This window comes from Festucalex cinctus, chromosome 14 (assembly GCF_051991245.1).
Source record: "Festucalex cinctus isolate MCC-2025b chromosome 14, RoL_Fcin_1.0, whole genome shotgun sequence".
In the NCBI taxonomy this organism is placed as follows: Eukaryota; Metazoa; Chordata; class Actinopteri; order Syngnathiformes; family Syngnathidae; genus Festucalex; species Festucalex cinctus.
This window is the reverse complement of record NC_135424.1, coordinates 21,560,569-21,582,500: the sequence shown is the minus strand read 5'-3', so window position 1 is coordinate 21,582,500 and position 21,932 is coordinate 21,560,569. Positions and strand designations below refer to the sequence as shown.

Below are 21,932 nucleotides of genomic sequence, written 5' to 3'. Positions count from 1 at the left end.
TGTGGGTAAAGAGTCCAAATTGGGGGGCAATCCAGCAGAAAAAATGTGCGACTGAAGGGTTTGAAAGTCTTCGAACTATTGCAGTGATAATTTCGTTGACGAAAATTTTCCGTCATATTTTTTTTGTCACAATTTTTTTTTCCAGACAAAAATGAAAATTAAACTCAAATAGAAGTCATTCATTGAGACTATAACAGTAACTAAAATTGACTGACAATTTTGTCAATGACTAAAACAAAAATGAAACCAACACAGTGATGAAAATTCACACAATCCAATCAGAAGGAACGAATGGGTGGAATGGGAAAAAAAACACTCAGAAACTGTTCAGTGTTCACTGCACTTTATTTCATTTACCCGGTAATTAAATTAAGTTCATGTATTTTATTTATTTTATTGTGCAGCTGCAAGATTAATCTCAAGATATTATGCACTTTTTTTTAATTGGGTGAAAACCAAGTTATATTATTGTCAGTTCAACATGTTTCATTGAACAATTAATAAAGACACCGGTGTATTAAATGTGTCTTGCGTGTTAAACTACAGTTACAAATAGGTGTGTTATCATTTTCTGTATGAAAGTTGGAATGTATGCTCAAGGAAAATATCAACTAAACTTGAATTTAGTTGACTAAAATTGCTCTTTATTTTCGTCAACTAAAATTGGATTAAAACTAAAAGACAATCAGTTGACTATAACTTGAATTAATTTGAGTCAAAAAGACTATAACTAAAAATACATTCAAATTTCTTGTCAAAATGAACACTATTGTTGATTGTGATTGAAAGCAAATCGTGCTGATGAAAAGTTTGTTTTTCCTTTTCTTCTCATCTTGATTCCTTGCATTTGCGTTTGCAGGGCTACCGTCTGCTGGGCATCCTGGATGTGCAGAACACTCCGTGCGCCCGGGAGGCAGTCCTAAATGGTGCTGGCGCCTCCGTAGCTGCCGGCCTCCTGCACTTTTTGTTCACCAGTCAGTGCACGCGCTCACCACGATGACGATGGATTTAGCCGAAGCTGATTGGCTGGTGTATGTGTGTGCAGGTCGCGTGAGGCGCTCGTACGACGTGGGCATGGGTGGGTTCCTGCTGGGCACTTTGGCTTCCTGGTCAGTCCGTTGGCCCCCTCCGATGGCTGACAGGAAGCGCCGCCGTCTTCCTTATCTTGTGTTGTTTGCGCAGGTGCTGCTGCCGCTACAACCGCGCCAAGCTGCTAGTGCAGCAGAGGATCATCCAGCAGGGCATCAAGAACAGGCTCATCTACCAGGGGTCCCCCGCCGACCCCCAAAAGTCACAAAGCGGCTCGGGACCCTCCTGACCCGGCAAACTCGTTTGCGAGTGTGCGTGCATGACAACAGTCGGCAACGTTCAAAACAGGAAGTGGGTAGAAGTGAAAGCACTTCTATTCCATTTCTAACATCAATTCAAAGAATCCCAAATTGTGTAATGTCTAAAAATATATTTTAAAATATAAAAATGTGTGTGCACGTTTATTAAGTGTTTGTCTCCTTTTAATGAAAGTATTTTTATACATGTGCACTTGCGGATTTAGTATTTTTCTATTTTTCTCAAATTGATTCAGTTACACATAATTACACACTGTACATAGTTAAATACTAAAAATAAAAAAAATCTTTATTAAATAAATGTGCATAATTTTTTGTTTATTTTATTCAGTAATCGTCTATTGAATCACTCTCAGTTAATTATTAGCAAATTAAAATGAGAGGAACAATTTTGCGCATTTGAAATTTCTTTTGCATTTATCAATCAAACCATCCATTTAATTATTGCAAGTGAAAAAATGTTATATGAACAATTTTGTATTCATTTTATAAGGTCATTGGGTCTTGAATGATAATTAAATGAATAAAAAGTAAAAGATGAATTCTTGCGATTCAGTACTTTCCGATCGCATCACCGTGACGACGGGCTCATGCCACTTTTTTATTTTATTTTATTTTTTTATTTTATTTCCTTGCTTTATTAAACCAAAGAATAAGTACAGATCAGGATAATGATTTTAACAAAATGGAACATATATCAACATACTTAAGTACAACACAAAACAAATACAACACTACTAAACAAAAAACAAAACAAAATAATGCCAGGGGTTTCATGTGCATTCAAACAATCTAAATGTTTTACAAATATTGATAGTTTTCATAGCCTTCCTGTTATGAGAGTCATTTATAAGTCTAATATAGGTGAGCATGTCAATGTGAAAGTGTGTGAAGTTGGGTTTTTGATTTCCATACTTACATTTATGAATAAAGAATTTTGCCATAAGTATTAACAGATTAATAATAAAAAATATATCTTCATTATCATACTTCCTAAAAAAACAAAACACTATATTTTCCCATTTCAACAAAAAGTCTCTATATAAATGCCTAATAACAAAATTACTAAACTCTCTCCAAAAAGTCCGAGTGTGTCCACAGATCCAGAAGAGGTGTTGATCTGTCTCTGGGTGGGTTCCACACAATGAGCAGTTTGTGTCGATGTCCCTTTTGAACTTGGTCATATAGTGGTTGGCCGGATAATATTTATGCAAAATCTTAAAGGACACTTCCTTCACCTTATTTGTCAGCAAATACTTATTTGGAATAGACCAGACCTTTTTCCAATTAATGTCTGTAACAAAGCAATTCCAATAGGACACAACATATGAGATAGTGACAATATTCTTCTGAAACAGAGCACGAATTTTCTTATTGCCATTATTACTTGATGTCAGACAGAAATGACCAATCTCTGTCTCTAAAATACTGGGGAGAGAAAGAGGACAGGGCACTACAGAATTATTTTTAAAAAGCATTTTAACTCCAGTCGGTATTGCATTAAATACAATAGCATATTGTTTTGGTGAAACTTGAAATTTGTAGGTATTCACAAACTCTAAATAAGACATGAGTTGCCCATTGCTGTCAAATAACTGCCGGACGAAAAGCACCTTTTTCTCTACCCAGTCAGAAAAATAAAGACATTTGTTCTTGTATAAAATGTCTTTGTTGTTCCATATTGTATATTTATGTGGCGAAACATTATGCTTGTAAAATCATTGACCATGCCAAAAAAAACTTGTTTGTGGAAAACAGATAGTTTAACAGGAATTTTGTCCACATTATAATTACAACTTAAACTAAAATTTAAACCACCAAATTTAGCAAAAACATAATGAGGAATAAAGTTCCAAACTGAAACCGGATTTTTAATAAAATGTTTAGCCCAATTAACTTTAAATGTATTGTGTAATGTAGTAAAGTCCAGTACATTGAGACCTCCAGACTCATAGCTGTTCATTATAACACTCTTTCTGATATAATGTGTACGGTTCTTCCATGGGAAGTTAAAGAGCATACGATTGACATTCCTACAAATTTTGTTATCTACATGAAGAGATAGAGCAGCGTAAGTCAAATGAGATAAGCCCTCTGCCTTAGAAAGTAAAACTCTCCCTTTCAAAGTTAAATTTCTTTGCAGCCATCGATTTAACTTAGTGTTTTTTTAATCAGTGGAATGAAATTATCGAGCATTCTTGTTGTTTCATCTTTACAAATAACAAGGCCTAAATAAGTTGCTTTCATTTGGATCGTAATATTACAAATACTGGTTTCCATACAGTCCCTAACAGGTAAGAGTCGGCATTTATTCACATTTAGTGTTAAGCCAGAAGCCTTTGAGTATTCATTTATAATGTTAAGAGCAATAGCTACTTGACTGGCATTCTTAAGAAAAAGTGTTGTATCATAAGCCACTTGGCTGATGATAACTTCTCTCTCAGCAATATGTATGCCTTGAAGAGCACTATTTGAAATATGAGAAGCCAGAATTTGTGTACAAAGTAAAAACAAGTATGGCGAAATTGGGCAGCCTTGACGAATACCGCGCTTAACACTGAATCTCTGTGTAGTGCCATTTTTCATTTTAATAGAACTATTTGCCTTATTATATAATGTTTTAATACTGTTACAGAATAAATCCCCAAAGCCAAATTTTTTTAGACATAAAAATATAAAGTCATGTTCAATTGTGTCACAGGCTTTGTAAAAGTCCAAAAAGAGGATGAAAGAGTCGTCAAATACGAGGTCAGAGTAGTCAAGAATATCTAGAACAAGCCTGACATTATTAGAGATGTGTCTACCCATCATAAAGCCAGACTGTGTCTCATCCAGTGTTGCCGGTAACGCGTTACTTAGTAACGCGTTACTCAAAAAAGTCGCTTTCTAAAGTAACTAATAGTCTAACGCGTTACTTTATTCTACAAAGTAGTCTGATTAAAGTTACTGTCCAGAGAATCAATGTTCATGAAGAAGGCAAACTATCTCACTGTTGTAACAGTCACAAACAACTACGAAGATGAGGCAGAAGTCATTGATCACCACACTGAATTCAGCCATGGTCTGGTCATGAATGGTTTGCACATTCAAAACAAAAGTGATGATACTTTTACTACTAGTTTTATTAACCAACAGGCACACAACACAACAAAAAAAGTGTGCATTATGGACCATAAAAGTGGTAAAAAAAATAATTTATTTCCATCCTTAACTGGTCCGTGAAGCATTATGGGATGAGGTCGTCTCCGCCCTCTCGCCAGGGGGAGTGACGTCAGACAAGTTACGTTTTCAGTAGGGGTGGAACAAAAAAACGATTCGACCGAACCATCGTTCGTCAAGGGGAGCTAAACGACCGTATCGGTTGCGAGTGAGGCTTTATGGTTTTCATAACAATAGCAAGAATTCTGCGCCGTGCTCTACTTGTTTTGTTTACATTTCAGTAGCATCACCATTCAAGCTACTTCCGTGTTTCCGTGCTGGCGACACGGCGCGCGCGCGCGCAACGAGTGACAACATACAAATGGAGACAGTTAGCAGAAGCCGGTGCCGTACATCTCGGTATTTCCCATGGCTATCGAGTCCTCTCGGTGCACTTGTATGTCCCGGGCCGGCGTTGGTTGGCTGGACGGTAGGTTTATTTCATGTCTTAAATGTATGTTTCTGAAATACTTCACAATGTGCAAATATTCTGTTTAATTGTGTTGGTGTCTGTCTAAAGGTTAAATATTTATATTTAACATTAAATTATCAACCTTTTGTTTTCCTGATCCTTATTTTGAAGAGAAAAAACAAACAAACCAAAAAACAATTATAACTGTCAATAACTACTAATAAATATTTAAACTGATACATGTGTACACACTGGAATAGCGGAACAAACAAACAATAGAGGAATTTAGGGGATTTTCATTTTCAACCTGGATTGATTTTTATTTTTTGTTTTATAAAAAATATTTACGTTACAAGAAGTCAAGAGAGACTGCCTATTTTGTTTTTCATAAAAAAAACCCTTTATTTTCATGTTAAAAATGCACTTTCAATAAAGTATTTGGAACTCCGTTTCTACTGCATTATTTTTATGTTGAGATGGTGTTATCGGCAGCTGCTGAAAGTAACTAAAAAAGTAACTTTTAATCGAACTTAGTTACTTTTAAAATCAAGTAATCAGTAACGCAATTTAGTTACTTTTAAAACCAAATAATCAGTAAAGTAACTAAGTTACTTTTTCAAGGTAACTGTGGCAACACTGGTCTCATCTATAATCATGTCTAGAACATGTTTTATTCGTCTTGCTAGTATCAAAGCTAAAACTTTATAATCATTATTCAATAAACAAATAGGTCTCCAGTTGTCAATATAAAGGGTGTCCTTGTTAGGTTTAGGAAGTAATGTAATGAGGCCTTGAGTGAGACTTGGGGGGAGAGCGCCAATCTCTATGGCTTCCAAATAAACTTGTAATAAAAATGGAGCCAACTGATCTGAAAACACTTTATAGAACTCGGTGACAAAACCATCAGTTCCTGGAGATTTATTAGTTTTGAGAGACGCAATAGATTTCACTACTTCCTCGACATCAAACGGAGTGTCACAAAAATGTCTGACGAGTCTATGATTTTTGTGTTATTCACCGAGTCTATAAAGAGTGCAGCAGCCTCCGCATTATAATTTGAATCATACAACTTTGCATAAAAGTCACCACAAAACATAGAAAGAACTTTTGCATCATCTATTATTGTACCATTAATGTTTAATTGATGGATTGTGTTGGATGTTGAGAGGTGTTTTTCCAAACGAAAAAAATAGGCAGAATTCTGCTCTCCCTCCTCAAGCCATTTTTTCCTCGACCTAACAAACGCACCCTCGGCTTTGTGCCGATAAATTTCATCAAGGTTATGTTGGAGTTGTCTTAGCATTATCTTATCTTCTTCAGTAATCTGTTCTGGGTTTTGTTGGTAGATTGAGGTAATTTGTAGCCTACAATTATTTTTTCTTCTGCTACTAGTCAATTGGGCTCCATACCTTCTTAAAAATTTACCTGCTTCAAACTTAAAAAGTTCCCAATTTAAACCATATGAACCCTCACTTACTGCCTTGCTAAAAAAAAAGTATCAGTTTTGTAATTTCAGATTTTACAACAGAATGCCCTAAAAGTGAACCATTTAATTTCCAATATGATGACCTATGAAAATTTCTTTCAGATGTGCAGAGCTGCAGTTTAATGTATATCGCTCTATGGTCTGTAAGAGGTGTTGTAAAAGGATGTCGACCTCAACTCTGTCTTCAGGCCAGTTGTTGGAGGGATCCACGCCACTCGTCACATCTGCGGTGCGTGACGTCCCCAAGTGGTTTAAACCTGCACTACACTATGCTCACTGGCTGCCGGAAGCTGTCTTAGATTAAAAGTTCACCTTTAAGATGTAAAAGTACGGAGCCCCTAAAGTGACATGGGAGAAAAAAATAAAAATTAAATGTTTCTCATCCGGACGAGAAACTTTCTCGTCCGGATGAGAAAGTTTCTCGTCCGGAAGAAACCAGCATACTCGTGTGGGAGACGTTATACGAACTACATTTCAGTTTGTGTTCATGTGTGAAATGATAGTACAGGACCTAGTCAGGTTCTATTTTCACCTGGGACTTTATTATAAGGACATTGCTGCGTTACTTGCAAGTCGGCACCATTATGTTGTGTCTGAGAGACATTTAAAACGAATTTTGAAGTCGTGTGGTCTGCTGCGGCGCAAGGAATATTCATTTTTGGATCATGTGGTTAATTTTATTCATGGACTTTTACAAACATCTGGGCAGCTCTGCGGATATCGATGGGTGTATACTAAATGCAAGGAGAATGGATTACGCGTAAAAAAAGAACAGGTGCGCCTAATTATTCAAGAACTTGACCCAAGAGGTGTTGCGCTAAGAAGAAGGAGACGGCTCCATCGCCGGAACTATTTCGCAATAGGACCAAATTACATTTGGCACTTTGACTCATACGATAAGCTAAAACCATTTGGAATATGCATTAACGGCTGCATTGAAGGATTTTCCCGCAAAATCATATGGATGAATGCGTTCACCACCAACAGTGACCCAAAAATTGTTGGAGGCTACTACATGGAGGTAATACACAGATTAAGTGGTTGTCCAAGAATTGTCAGAGGAGATCGGGGCACAGAGAATGTTAAAGTCCGAGACTTTCAACGATTTCTCCATCGCAACATTCACGACGGCTCCAGCTTTGAATGCTACATCGAAGGCGCAAGCACAGCTAATCAGCGCATCGAGAGTTGGTGGGGCTTTCTCAGAAGGCAATCAATGGAATTTTACATATAGGCGGAGAACAGTATTGGCCTAGCCGCACCGCACATGCCTGCTGTGTAATGAAACGGCACCTGATGCCGGGAACGGGTATCAATATCAGATTATAATAAAATCAGGACATCTGTGATCTACTATTAATAAGTCATAACCACAACAAAAAGATAATGTTTACATTTTAGGTGTATAAGGATCCACATACGCAAATGAAGTGAGGTCTCCTCCCCACCCCGGATCCTGCCCAAGTGGCCAATTTATGACTGAGCATTGCATGTGCCGTTCAAAGCGGTTTTCTGTATTAATATCAGATGCAAATACTGTCACTTCAATAAATTTGACTTCATTCCGCAGTTAAAGGGTGCATCGAATGTAGTCAGCAATATATTGTAGCCTACTTTTTTTATGCTTTGTTTTCACACTCGTACATGGTCTCCAAGGTGGGGGAAGCAAACTCACACCAACTTGTACCGTAGGCAAGTGACGGTAACTACTCCGCCACCCGGAGACCCATATTGTAGCCTACTTGCAGCACACCATTTGTAATTGATCAGTGAGGTCTGGAGCTGTTCATGGTGGTGATGTGTCACTGGCCTCACATTCCTATTTGCTGCTCTTTGATACATTCAAGCAATTTGAATGTATCGTCATCAAAAACATTTAACATGATTTATTTCAAGAGAACTAACCAAAACTATGACACACAACCACATGAATATTAAGTTTTTATGTTACTGTCTAACATTGCCTACCATTTTTTTCTTTCCCCCCAGGACGAACTAGATGAGACCATCCATGTGTGGGATGCACACATCATCAGACCATCGAAGAACGAAAGGGTACCCAGTGGTCGGCCACAAATCATGTACATGTTTACAGAACTCTATTCAAGTTATGACTGCATTTCCTCAGTGGACAGAGCTGATGTACAGTTGTGTTGGAGTCAATGCACATTTCGCCCAGCGGTGCCATGTGACATAGAAATATACAACATCTGCAATATTTTAATGGTGGAGTCACAGATTCACAATCCATCTGATGCCTATGAAGCATTGGGTCTGTACCTGCATTTGAGGCGGGAGATAACATCTGCTCTGTAATTTGAGATGGATTTACATTTGAACACTTCTAAAAATGAACGTTTCACAGTCCACCATTGGATACTTACTGCAATTGTTATTTTTCAGATAAATTCTGTAGAAACTCAGATTGTAACTTTGAACGGATTATTCCCATATCCACGCTTATTATAACTTATCAAAAAACGTACATACTTTAGCTCGTGTATAGATCACAAATGGTACGGCTCAATTGTTTCAATTTACATTTCAATTTGTTGTATAGCATAAACAGTACGTATAACATTATCATCAATGCTTGGCTTTACATTGATCATATATGGGAAATGAACAAACCCCTAACAAAGTTCAATAAACCAGTCCATGAAAGGAGAAATTAAATCTTTATTCAGAAATACTGTTGCTAGAAACTACTAGCATTTTTAACATATTGTTAGCCTAATAGCATAATTTACTAAGACATTTTTTCAGTAAGAATTTTTTTTTACCAATATGTGAATTAATTTGCATTTTGCTTTGTTTGTGCAGTTTCTTTATTATTTAATCCATGATGTACTATAAAGGTTGGATTGAGACAATTTGAGACATTTGAAAATGACTTTGGCTGTTATGCTATTAGACTAACACTATGAGGCTTCAGCAAAAACAGCCATGAATAACATATGAAACAATTCACTAGTATACGCCTTTAAGCAGATATTTTTTTTTAACTAGTTGATGTTGAATCAACTTATCAATTGCCTTAAATGATCGATTAAAAAAAAACACACAAAATGTGCAAATGGTGCTTGGATGAATTGCACACCACCTTTTGTAAAACTTCTACAATCTCTTGAACCTGAGAAAATTGCAAATTACATGCAGCAAAAAACATCAACAGTGACATAACAAAACATTTTTGGTCATATTTGAAATAAACTGTTTCAGTGAAATGCCATAGCAATCTTATACAATATGCAGCCCCTGCACTTGCTACAAAATATCCATTGTAAAGCAATCACCAGACAGGACATTGTCAAACCCTTGACGAAACTCGGGGTATGAGCTGTAGGTGCAAGGTAACTCGAGAACTGATCCACATGTGTGTGCTACAGGCCTTCGACTTAAACCACACAGTTGATTAAAAGTCACTTCGATTTTGTCCTTGCACAGCACAGTGGATCCGGTGCAGAAGCGCAAGAATATCTCCAGTTTTCTTTGGTCAATGTTTCTCACATACCTTAGTAGGTGGTTCAGTGATGTCTGCTCTTGTGGACCGAGTGTTTCAGTTGATGGCTTTATCATCAGGGCCACTTTCTTGTTTGTTGGCTTCTTGGACTTATAAACTTCCTTTATGTTGTCTTTTGTTATGAGTAGTGGCATAGCATTGGCAATACTGGAATGGAAACAGTCAATTATGAACTTTGGCTCTTGAAGAAGTGCCTTGTGTGCAATTGTTAGAGTGGCAGCCCGTAAGTTGTCGTGCGAGGGCAGGCAGTGAGATCCCATTCTTGAGAAGATGTCTAGTAAGTCTTCCGTAACTGTTTCATCAATGTCACCCTGAAATGCTTTTTCAAGTGATGCACGCTCATTCTCTGAAAGAAATTTGGCAAATGAAACCATCAAGAGTTCTTCATCCACTGAACTAAGTCCGTGACAGCAGGCAAGGACAAAAGCTGGTGACAGTCTGATTGGTAGGATTTTGTGGTCCAGGTATCCTTTTAACCACACTCTTCCAAGAGCTTGCCATTTCTTTTCACAATAGTCTGCCCTTAGTCTTGGTACTCGTTCATCTTCCCCCTCACACAGTTCCAAGAAATGCTCCCAGAATGCGGAGTATGCCTCTCTAGACACACCGTCGCTGTCTACAGCTTTCTCATTTGTGAACTCCATTTTTAAATTAACATTCAGTATATTTGGTTCCATGAAGACATGAAGGACATCATCCACTATGTTTACACGTCTTAATTTTACAAGGAGCTGTTCTTTAGTGAAATCTGGTGATGTTGCAACGCTCATTGAGGATACAGGTACAGGTTCATCATTTGGTGTAGAGTACTGCAAGATATTTAAAAAGAAAATTGATAACTGATTAGTTGATTAAAAGGGAACAAAATATTTTTCAACAACTTTAACAATCACTAAAGCTGTATTTACAAACATCTGCTTTAGATGAAAACAGGATTTAAAAGATTAGAACGGTCTTTGTAAATTTTATAGAAAAACAATGAATAGGTAAGCATTTTTTTTAGCATCCAGTGGGAACTTAGTTCTAAATCTTAAGCAACAATACCTGCATACTGTTTAACTCAGATGCATTCCATGGGATAGTGGAGTCTTGGTCGTCATCATCGCCACTAATCGGTCCAAATTGTACTTCATCATCCTCAAGCGATGCTTCAATGTTATGGGCAAAAGGTATTTCCAAAATGTCACCAAAGACCTGGACAGCATCTTCATTTGATACAGGGATAAAATGGTCAACCTCAGATCCATGCCTGTCTGTTAATTGGCCAAGCTCATCGGAAGACGGAGGATGTAGGGCTTCTTCTGTGTCACTCATCTCAAGAGATGCTGGTCTTGATCGGTCCATTAGTTCTCCTCTCTGTTGGTGATTGACGCAAAAAAATAAAATAAACACATAGTTATTACCTTGTCTTTTCGATGGATCATCTGACCAGGGATGTGAATTTTTACTAGGGCTGCACAATATATCGAAAAAATATGATATCGCGATATTGGCTCTTGCAATATGCATATCGCAAAGGCATGCAATAAGTTATTGAGCTTAGGGCTCAATACCACAGCGGTGTTGCAATGTAGATGTTACCTAAATGTCACAACAGGAAAGTAACCTGTGATCAATTTGTTTGTGTTTAAAAATATTGTTCAAGCATTTTGGCAATTTCCATACACTGCATAGACTGTAGACTATTTCATAGTTTACCTGCATTGAGCTACTTGGTGCTGGATCCAAATCAGAGGACCTCTGGGTTATCTACTTGATTAATTCTTGTCCTCCTGTGCTGATGTCTCTGACTCCGCTTCCTCAAGGATCGTCTCTGCATAGTCAGTAGAAAATACATAAATGCCATTTTATCATTTGCTGTCGACTGAAAATGACATCACAGACCAATGACCAATCACAGGTCAGCTTCAGAAAACAGGGGAGCTGTAATTGGTCATTAACTGAGCACTGAGTAACTGTGATGGCAAAATGGCCGCCCCCTGAAATGGATAAAAATTAGTAGATTTTACTGCTTAATTTATATTCCAAAAACACAATATTAACCAGAATACCATGTTTAGACTAGTGGAGCTTCATCGAAAATATTATTGTAAAGAATATTTTTGGGTTGACTTCCCCTTTAAAGCAACACTAAGGAACGTTCAGTTTACATTGAAATTACATTTAATGTTTACAAAACTGACTAAAACTATAATTGTAGCAAAAGTGTTCGTTTTAGCCTTTGGTAATTAATTTAATGCATGAACTTTGGGGATGATTTTATGTACATTTCTTTTGATATTAACTTCCATGGTGTTTTTTTTAAATATTGGACACAAGTAATACACCCATCCATCCATCCATCCATCCATCCATCCATTTTTTTAACCACTTGCTCCTCACAAGGGTCGGCGGGTGCTGGAGCCTATTCTAGCTGGCTCGGGGCAGTAGGCGGGGTACACCCTAAACTGGTTGCCACTTGCCAGCCAATCGTAGGGTAAACAGAGACAGACAACCATCCACACTCACAAGCACACCTATAGGGACAATTCGGAGCGCCCAATTAACCTGCCATGCATGTCTTTGGGATGTGGGACTGGAGTACCTGGAGAAGACCCACGCTGGCACAGGGAGAACATGCAAACTCCACCCAGGAAGGCCGGAGCCTGGACTCGAACTTGCGTCCTCAGAACTGGGAGGCGGACGTGCTAACCAGTCAATCACCCAACATTATATATCGTGACGCCCAACATTATATATATATATATATATATATATATAGATAGATATCTTAGTAAATGTATCGTGAATGTTTATCAGTGTTTTGTGCAGAATTTTTCCAATTTCAAATGGGGTGAGTTACACATGAATTTTCACAATTTACGGCCTGGTCTGGTCTGTTCTGGTCCCTTTCCACCACAAATACCGTGGCAGGGTTTGTCAGACAAATTGGCATTCTTGAATGAGAGATCAGGCAAAAACACTTTTTAAATCCAAAAGAAAAGGAAATGAAAAAATAAGAGCAGATGATTGGCAGTCGATGATCTCACGTTGCGCCATCCGCTCTCTCCTCTCCCGCCAGTGTGATGCGGGCGGCAGGGAGGAGGTGGAGCAAAGCGGCTACATGGCCCAGCTGGGCGGAGTTTGACAGCTGCGACACGGCGTCCTCGGGCTTCCTGGGCCCGCAGGAAGTGACGGCGCTGTGCAGAATGTTGCAATTGGACGCTCAGCTGCTGCTCATGCTCGACTCGCTGCTGGGAGGAGGAGGAGGAGGAGCCTACGCCAAGGTGAGCTCACAGGACGGCATAGGTCGTGACCTCAACTCGCAGATTTTGTGGTTTACGTGTGATCCTGCAGCTACGCAATTCCGGTCATCGTCGCTTTATTATCTTTTTCCATTATTTTGGATGAATCGGGCAAAAAAAAAAAAAAAAACGTTTTCTTCCCTTTTGTCTGATAACGGGACATTGTTCCAGATTGACGATGTGGAAAATGCATCCTGGTTTGTTTCCGTCAGACCTAGGGCCCGAGTTTATGCATTTTTTGAGGCCGATACTGATTATTGGCAGAAAAAATTAACGATTGCCGATTATTTAAAAATTATATATAATGCCTAAAATGAAGCCCTTCCCCAATTCCTTTTCAATGGGTGCCACTTGAGCACAAACTTTCGCTATTAAGATTCTCTGCTTTGATTGACAAGTCCATATAAAAATTTAATGAAGTACACAAGGTTATTGTCTAGATTTATGTGTCAATAATGAAACGGTTCTTACTTGTTTACAACTGCTGTAAAGCATTCACCTTTTCTTTTATACATTTTTATTTTTGTGCTATTTTCACAAGTCTTGGGACTTACTGTGCTAACCTGGGACCTCGGAGATTGTATTTCCTGCCATGTCATGTGGAAATGCGTGTTAAGACAAAAAAAAATAAATAAATCCTTGGATGTTTTCATCCTTAAATTTTGAGAAAAGAAAGTTTTTGAATCCTTGAAATATTAACTTTATAACATATAACTTGAACGGACAATGACAAAATAAAAACAATAAGAAAGTGAAATAAGAATAGAGTAATTTAAAAAATAATAGCAACAGAAAAAACAGTAAGAACAAAAATACTGACTGTTCCTGTCCGTTTTGGCGTCAGTGTGGTGCCGTGCATCCATGGCGTACACGCTTAAGGTGAGTACAGAAGAAAGTTGCAATTGAATTCTTTTAAAATAACTCGTTTTTCACACATTGGGAAGAATTTTTGCCTTTGAGTTGTGTTATCTCATCTACGGTTATATGTTCCCACAACGTTTGTGTGTGAATATTCGTTATTTGAAAGAAAAACATTCCTGAAGTCGATATTGCTCCTCCCAAGAAACGTTTCTGATCATACAATCCTATACATTTACAGTATTGAAATTGGAGAACATTTGAGACAGTACTTAGATAAGGGCAATATCGTGATATTGTGATATTAAAATTGCCACAATATCATCATTGTTATATTCATGATATTTAAAAGCAGGCCATCTTTAAAAAAAAAAAAAAAAAAAAAGTCCAGGCTGACTTCCTGTTAGCACTAGGCTAGCATTATTTTTGTAACGACGCATGTTTTGTATTTAAATATACAGTGGATGTAATTCTTAACGTTGTGTATTTAGTTTTACAGTTAACTCCAACTGCGGCGTCATTAGACAACTAAAATGACGCTTAGGAACAACAGAATAAGAGGAATAACATACACTACACACTTTTGCGCGTTGCTAATGCTATGCAAGCAAAATGGTGCATTCAGGGTATTTTCACAGTGTCGGAAACTTTGTTTTTCTTCGATAACGAAAATAATCGTCCATTTAGCCCAATTGGCCGATTGTTTTGGCCGATGTTTGAAGGCCAATAATCTTTTTTGAAAATTTTTGAAAGTCGAAGCAGATGTTTGCAAATGTCCGTTTTTGAAAAAACTCCAAGATGATGATGATGATAACAGAAAGTGGAGACCATTTCCTATTGAAATGAGGGCAATCTGAAACTGAATTGACCTTTGACCCTTAGGTGGAGTTTGAGGCCTTCAAAAATAACTTTGTGGACGTTTTGTCTCTCTCGCTGGACTTGACGTCCGATGACGACAGCAGCTACCTGCAGCCAGGTGAGGCGCGATAATGCTAATCAATGTGTGTCACATGACAGCTTTGTTGACGTTCTTCGTGTGCGTGTGTGTGTGTAGTTGTTGTGTAGCCAAAGTTCGTAAGGGCCGAAAAGCGTTACGGCCGCCGCTCGCGTCCCACCGCCGCGGCCGTCCACTGGCGATCCTGCCCGCTCGCCGCCAGCGGGGGTCCGCCGGCCCAAAGTACACCGATCGGCCTCGCTGGACAGTGTGGAGGTGACTCGTCGTCATGACAACACACCCACCACGGCGTTTGTGAGAATGTGCGAATGCTGCTGTTCAAGATGGCGGCGCCTTGAGATGCCAGTATCTCAAAACACTTGCATCCTACATGAATGCAAATGGCATTCAACCTTTCCAGCCTCCCCCACTAAAAAAGGAAAACAACATACTGGCCTTTTTTTGCTTTTATGCATAAAAATGACCAATCAAAGATGACAAAAAAAAAGCTGTTGAACACCAAACCGACATTAAGTGCAAGAACTCATTTTGTAGCATTTTCACAAAAATCAACTCACTGAAAATGTGCACATTATTGAGAGGTCCTCCTGTCCCGAACATTCCATATCTGCAACCAAGACATGTCTGCCATCTAGTAGTGAATTACATCTGGAGATGACAGTTGACCCCTGCATACTCGATTTGCATATTGGGAGATTTTTTTTTTTTCCTTTCAATATTTTTTCATATTTTGATTTTTTTTTTGCAGGTTTTCTGGTTTGATAAAAAAAAGGTTCTCCCCCAAAAGTTGTTTGTTTATTTATTTGTTTATTTATTTTGAGGGAATTCATCAAGGGGCCACTCAGCGTGTGGTCACATGCTGATGTCTTGCTGGTGTGCCCGCTTTGGCCACCAGGAGGCAGTATCATACTGTAAAGTTGCACAGCCACAAAGGAAGAAGACTCCTCCTTTCCACTCAGCAAATACAGTAGCTGTAAGACATTTGTCAGTTTATTGGTGGAGATTTGTGAAAGAAGGGTTAAGAAGATGGATGGATGGATTTTGAGAATGCGAGAAGGCTTTCTCCAAGATGGAGACCAAACCAAAACATCTGTTGACAAATAATCACCTTCGACCAATTTACTCCAGTTCTTGGCTTGATTTTCTCAACTTGATATCGTACAACACAGCGGGTTTTGCCGTCTTTGAGACGTCGTTGAGGACGCGGGATGGCGAGGAATGCCAGCGCTTGGACGTTCATGCCTGGCTGCTTCAAATCAAAGCGTGCCGTTTATTTATCCATCCATCCATTTTCTTAACCGCCTACTCCTCACAAGGGTCACGGGGGGTAATAGGCGGGGTACATCCTGAACTGGTTGCCAGCCTATCGCAGCCGTTTATATATGTATGTATTTATTTATTTATTTGTACACACGTCGCATTCCTCAAGTTCCACAGCAGATTTTTGTGTTTCCGCGCTGATTCCAGAAGAATCCCGGGCCAAAAAAGATTTTGGCTTGGGTGCAGCCTTCTAGTCTTGGGAGGCGTCCACATCGGGTCCTTCCTCTCCGCATTCCTGCTGGATGCTGTGGAAGCGAAAGGGAAGGTAGCGCGCTGACTGACTGACACTCAAAAACGGCCCCGCAACATAAATTAGCTCTTCAAATGTGCAACTGCCTTTCATGGCTGCTGTTGAAATGTTTGAAAATTGTTTCTTTCTTGTATTCTATCAAGTTTATGATAGAGGATGGACTTCATGTCAATTTTGCTTGTTTGTTTTTCCTTAAATATCAAAGTTAGAATGTATGTATTTATTTACTGATTGATTTATTATAATTTTTTTATTTCTAGTTTTTAATTTCTTTTATTTCTTTTTATTATTTATTTTTTCCAACTTAATTGAAATATTTGAAAAATTGTTCCTTTCTTGTATTCTATCAAGTTCCTAAAGGAGGAAGATGTACTCCATGTCAGTTTTTTTTTTTTTTGCCTTAAGTATCGATGGCTGGTATTTACAGCCTTCCAAGTACTCGATACATCGAAATAAGGCCGCTATCGGTCCATCGCTGTTAGTCCGATACTTTATGCAGGGAAAGAGGACGAATTTTGTGATGGTGGCAACGTGACTTGAAAGTTTTCTTGTGTTCCTGCTGCAATCAAAATTCAAAATAAATGACTAAATAAATGAATAAATAAATGACTGAACGTGAAAATAATAACATATATAAAAAATATAATTCAAAAATTAAATACAAATTGATTTATTTATGTATATAAATAATCACTAAAAAGACACTTAACTAATTTGCTCCCAAAAATGTATAAATATGTTTTATTTTAAATGTTTTAAAGACCAAATGTGAAGTAAGGTTGGCCAACCATGTTTTTGAGTAATACCAATGGCTAAACCATTGTAAGCATATTTTCGTTATTTTTTTTGACGCAACCCTTTCAGGTTCTTAGTTTAACCCATAGCAACGCCCTTGACAACGAAAATGCTTTTCTTCGACAATCTTCGGAAATTTTCGGAAATGACGTCACACCGGGAAGTTGCGAGAGAAGTCGGCCATTGAACTGCATTGTTTGCATTGCTACTCGGTAAGATGACCCGGCGATGTGTGGTGATGTATTGTTCTCAAGCTAAAGAAAAGTTGTATGAGTGGCCAAAAGATAACAGGGCACGTAAATGGTCAACTTTCATTCGCACGAAGCGAATGAATTTCACGCCATCGTCGAGGAGTGTTCTCTGTTACAAACACTTCGAAGATGCCTGCTTCCTCAACCGGTCTGCTTATGATAATGGATTTGCAAAAAAAGTAAGTATGATTACAATTATTTAGAAAAAAACGTGGAATTTATGGATAGATCACTGATGACTTTGACAAAGCAGAGCTTCCAACAGTTGTGGAATGAACAGTAGAAACTAGCGACGTGAACCGAAAGCTAACGTCTCGGTGCTATTCATATCAACGATGAGTAATAATGGCAGTGAGACAAATTGTTCTGAAAGTAAATTTCAATAGGTTGGCAGCATTGCTTTGTTGATCAAAGAACATGACACGTCCTTTTGAAAAACTTCCAATCATATGTCAATCTTACTGCATTTTATGAGTCATTAAATAATTAAATATTTGGTAAGGCAGGGTTAGATGAAATGTGATAGTTGTTTTTGATTTTTTTTATTTATTTTTTTTTGCCGGTAGGTTTTATAGGTTTTATGAGCGACGCATATTTTTAGTGTCACCTTATGTTTCTGCAGGTTATTGCTCAATACAACTGCTGTCCCAACAATTCACCTGCCTCCACAAGACCAGCAGCAGATTCAAAATCCACCTGCCCAGCGTGCAGCAGCAGCTAACCGAGAAAGGAAGCGAGCCGTAGCTGAGGCTATCACCTCTGCAGCTGCCTCTGAACAAGAAATGGCTGATTACGAGGGTCAGTTATTGCAGGATCAATCCTGTTCAAACAGCCAAGATGATGAAGTTATGCCACCACATAGTGTGGATAAAAGTAAGTTAGGCGGAGTTGTTTTTGTCACTATGTACTTACCAGGTATTATTTATATTTTTATTCTTAGAGTTGTTGCTAGTTTAACCTGAAAATATAAATATTGTCATACCTTGTATCTGTAGAACAACCAAACATCTGTCACATGCCAACTAACATTTATAACAAACTAAGGAAATTAAATTCATTTGAAGGTACTGAAGTCAATGTCGCAGTGGTGGAACTCCTGACAAATACCATGTTTGTCAACGATGTCATGAAGATGTCTCACCTCGGACAGACCAGTGGTGTGTAAGCTTTTCACAGTGTGGTGAATCACTTTGCCCCAAAGATGTACAACTTCTCGTACAAAGGAATGAAAAGCAGGTGCGTTTAAGAAAACTTTGATATGTATGAAATGGAGACTATAGTGGTGATGAGGGGGGAAAGTAACGTAATGAAGCACTTGCTTTGAGGCTCCTCTAGATGGTGCTCATGGCTTAAACATAACAGCTAGTGCAATGGAAATTTATTAAATTTCCACTGCATCTGTTCAACCAAAAATGCCATCTCAAAGAATCGAAAAAAACCATATATATATATATATATATATATATATATATATATAATGTGCTTCTTCAAGTGTGATTTGTCCATGACTAGTAGAACATATGGATGAAATGTAGAACTTAGAGATATAAAGCTATTTCATCACAATGTGACAATTTCTTTATAAGGCAATTTTTGTTCAATTCCAGAATCATTCTCGCTGCTATGCATTATAATGAAAATGCTGGGAGACCACAGAAAGTGACGAAGGAAGGAATACACTCCTACTGCATCGTTTATCCCAAATATAAGAGTGGTGGCTATTCTCTGAGAAAGATATTGGTGGATGAAACTTATGGTAAGTTATGAAACAAAAACAATTCCAGGCAGATGCATTACTGAGTGTAACCCATATGTCACCCAAATATTTATCATCCCAATTTTTTATTTTTTTTTGTAGACTATGTGACTGACTGCCTTTCAGAGGCGATGAAAGTGATTGACGTTCCAAATAAGTACAAAACCGAATGATGTGGTAGTCGAGCCACAATTTCTTACAGCAGCAGTGAACAGACCGGACAAGTCAAATGTTATTGCTGAGCACCATACAAGATTCCTCAGGAAATAAAGAATCATATTCCTTGTATTAAGTTGTCCTCATTTGTTTATTCTTATTATGATGCAACCAGTACAAATCACAGTTCTGGAACATTTCTCTGTGAAACACGAAACCCTTTGAATACAGCTGACTCCTCTTCTCCTGGTGGTGGAAAATGTGCCCTGATACAAGACATTGCAACATGCTGGGAGCAGAACACGGTTGTCCAGACCAAGAAACTTCCAGCACCAGCGCACCAATTGTCTGTCGGCAATATGTCTATACTTGGCATCCTGTGGCCCATCAAATGCCTTGCCTTTGTACTGCTGCTTGTAGGTCATCCATGCCACCTATAATCCATATGGGTTCAGGCACACAGCATTGAATCCAGGATGATCAGTGATGCAGTCCAGTACCTGATTGAAGTGTTCCTCTCCTTGTAGACGTAGTCACTACTTCTTGAATTTCATGGCAGCAAACACATTCTACAGCTGTAGGCATTTGCTGGCAATTACCACAAGTACGCCTGAAATTTATATAAAAAAAAAAAGTAAAATACTGAGCGATGACACCATGAGCAGAAATGTTATTGAACAAGTGTATTGCTATACCAATCAGTCAATAATTCTGTTTATGAAAACATTTGTTTCAAAATATACAAGTACGTGGACGGAATCATGTACAAAAGTAAGAAATAGTCATTGATAAATCTCTCAAGTACAAGTAAAAAAAAAAAAAAATTGCTGAAAAGAATACTCAAGTACTGAGTAACTGCTTTAAAAACAGTCTGATTTATTTTATTTAAAAAAAAAAATGTCATCAGACAAAAATATAAAATTATGTGCAAATGCTGGCATCTTCAAATCATAAAAAAATACCACTGCCTATATATCTTACCCATCTTGTAATTTCGACGGATCTTGTCTCCATTCCATGTCAGGTGTCTGGGCGCATTATCAGCATCCTGATTAGCATTTGGCTCGTACATGTAAAGTCCAACGTATAAAATGCCAACCTCCTCCTCTTCCTCCAACTCTTTAAAAACTTGGTTCTCCTCATTTTCGCTCAACCTATCGCTGACATCGCTGTCTGAATCGACGTTTGAGTGGCTTTGTATAGCGTCTGTATGGAGCGCTGCCATCGCTGTTCCCGGTGTGACGTATCACTTCCGGGTTTGTCGCCCGCCAGGCTCGAACTTCGGAAAAGCGATTATTTCGTCAAATATATAACATATAAATTTTTTTTCCATACTTTATTTGTTGGACAGTGTTTCAATGCTTCAATTGTGACCCTATATGGTATTTTATGAAATTACTTCACATTTGGGCTTTAAGTGTCCCAAAGATGTATTTATACGTTTTTTTTCTTGTTTTTTTTATTTTTTTTATTTTATTTTTTATTTTTTTTTAAGCTAGAGCATACAGAAGGCAGAATGCCTCTCAACTGCAAAGAACGATTGAAGCAGTGGTAGTTATTACAAAAACGGCCAGCAGATGGCAGCAGAGTATAAGACCTCAACCAGGGCCATGTTTAAAAAAAAAAAAAAAAAAGCTGAATTACTCACAATTCTAAACTGATTCATGAATAATGATGAACCTTAGCTATATTCTAATGCTAATTGCTGCAAAACGAAAACAGATATATATAGTTTTTTCCTAATGAAAGAAGAGACTTTAATCTTTCTTTTGGTAGGTTCCATGTTTTTATAACGATAGAAAACAATATTCTGTGGGCCTCGCAAAATCAGTCACAGTCAAACAGTTGGGAGCGAAGGGGATTGCTTCACTCAAAATGGCTGCCAGTCAATAAGTTAATGAGGAAAAGGCTTCACGTCCACAAAATGCAAACTATTTTTTCACAGGTGGACGTTCGCATGACTAAAGGCGGGTAGTGACCATCGTTTGCAATTTTGTCTTTAGCATTAGCGTTAGCATCCCAAAACGTCAACGTGCAATTGATCGACGGCCCGTGTCAAAATTCACAAGTGCGAATTTGTCGGCACGTGCCGTCGAGCAGTTCCGTGAGTGACATTACGTCACACAGTCGACAAATTCGCCCTTTGGAGGACGCGAGTGGCGTGTTCACTTGTCGAATGTGCTCTCGTGCCGCAGCTTCCCAGCATGAAGAGGAGGAGTCGGCGTGCGACCGCCTGATTGGAGGACAGCCGTGCACTCATGTCAGGCTCCGCCTACCGGCAGACGCAGGTTTCTATTGGCTCCTACGAACCGATTCTGGCTTCTTGTTCCCTGCTAATGCTA

At 38.4% G+C, this 21,932-nt stretch overlaps 1 protein-coding gene and 3 long non-coding RNA genes across 4 annotated transcripts in view; 3 read left to right on the top strand and 1 right to left on the bottom strand.

Annotated features, from left to right (window-relative positions):
- cox20 (cytochrome c oxidase assembly factor COX20) overlaps positions 1-1,888 on the top strand; it is a 3,296-nt gene extending 1,408 nt beyond the window's left edge. The window contains exons 3-5 of the mRNA XM_077495618.1: positions 860-974; positions 1,046-1,109; positions 1,183-1,888. Of these exons, the coding sequence (XP_077351744.1) occupies positions 860-974; positions 1,046-1,109; positions 1,183-1,318 (315 nt within the window). The 3' untranslated portion in view covers positions 1,319-1,888. The remainder of the gene's footprint in view (positions 1-859; positions 975-1,045; positions 1,110-1,182) is intronic.
- Positions 1,889-10,252: 8,364 nt separating this feature from the next.
- Positions 10,253-12,104, bottom strand: LOC144001627 (uncharacterized). Its single transcript, XR_013278532.1, has 3 exons — positions 11,664-12,104; positions 11,010-11,321; positions 10,253-10,774 (listed from the first exon to the last, which is right to left on the bottom strand). It is a non-coding gene; the product is annotated as an uncharacterized LOC144001627 (long non-coding RNA).
- Positions 12,105-13,084: 980 nt separating this feature from the next.
- On the top strand, positions 13,085-15,269 carry LOC144001103 (uncharacterized). Its single transcript, XR_013278372.1, has 3 exons — positions 13,085-13,231; positions 14,990-15,083; positions 15,162-15,269. It is a non-coding gene; the product is annotated as an uncharacterized LOC144001103 (long non-coding RNA).
- Positions 15,270-17,394: 2,125 nt separating this feature from the next.
- On the top strand, positions 17,395-19,702 carry LOC144001738 (uncharacterized). Its single transcript, XR_013278575.1, has 5 exons — positions 17,395-17,857; positions 18,301-18,551; positions 18,743-18,914; positions 19,286-19,434; positions 19,537-19,702. It is a non-coding gene; the product is annotated as an uncharacterized LOC144001738 (long non-coding RNA).
- The last annotated feature ends 2,230 nt before the right edge of the window (positions 19,703-21,932 follow it).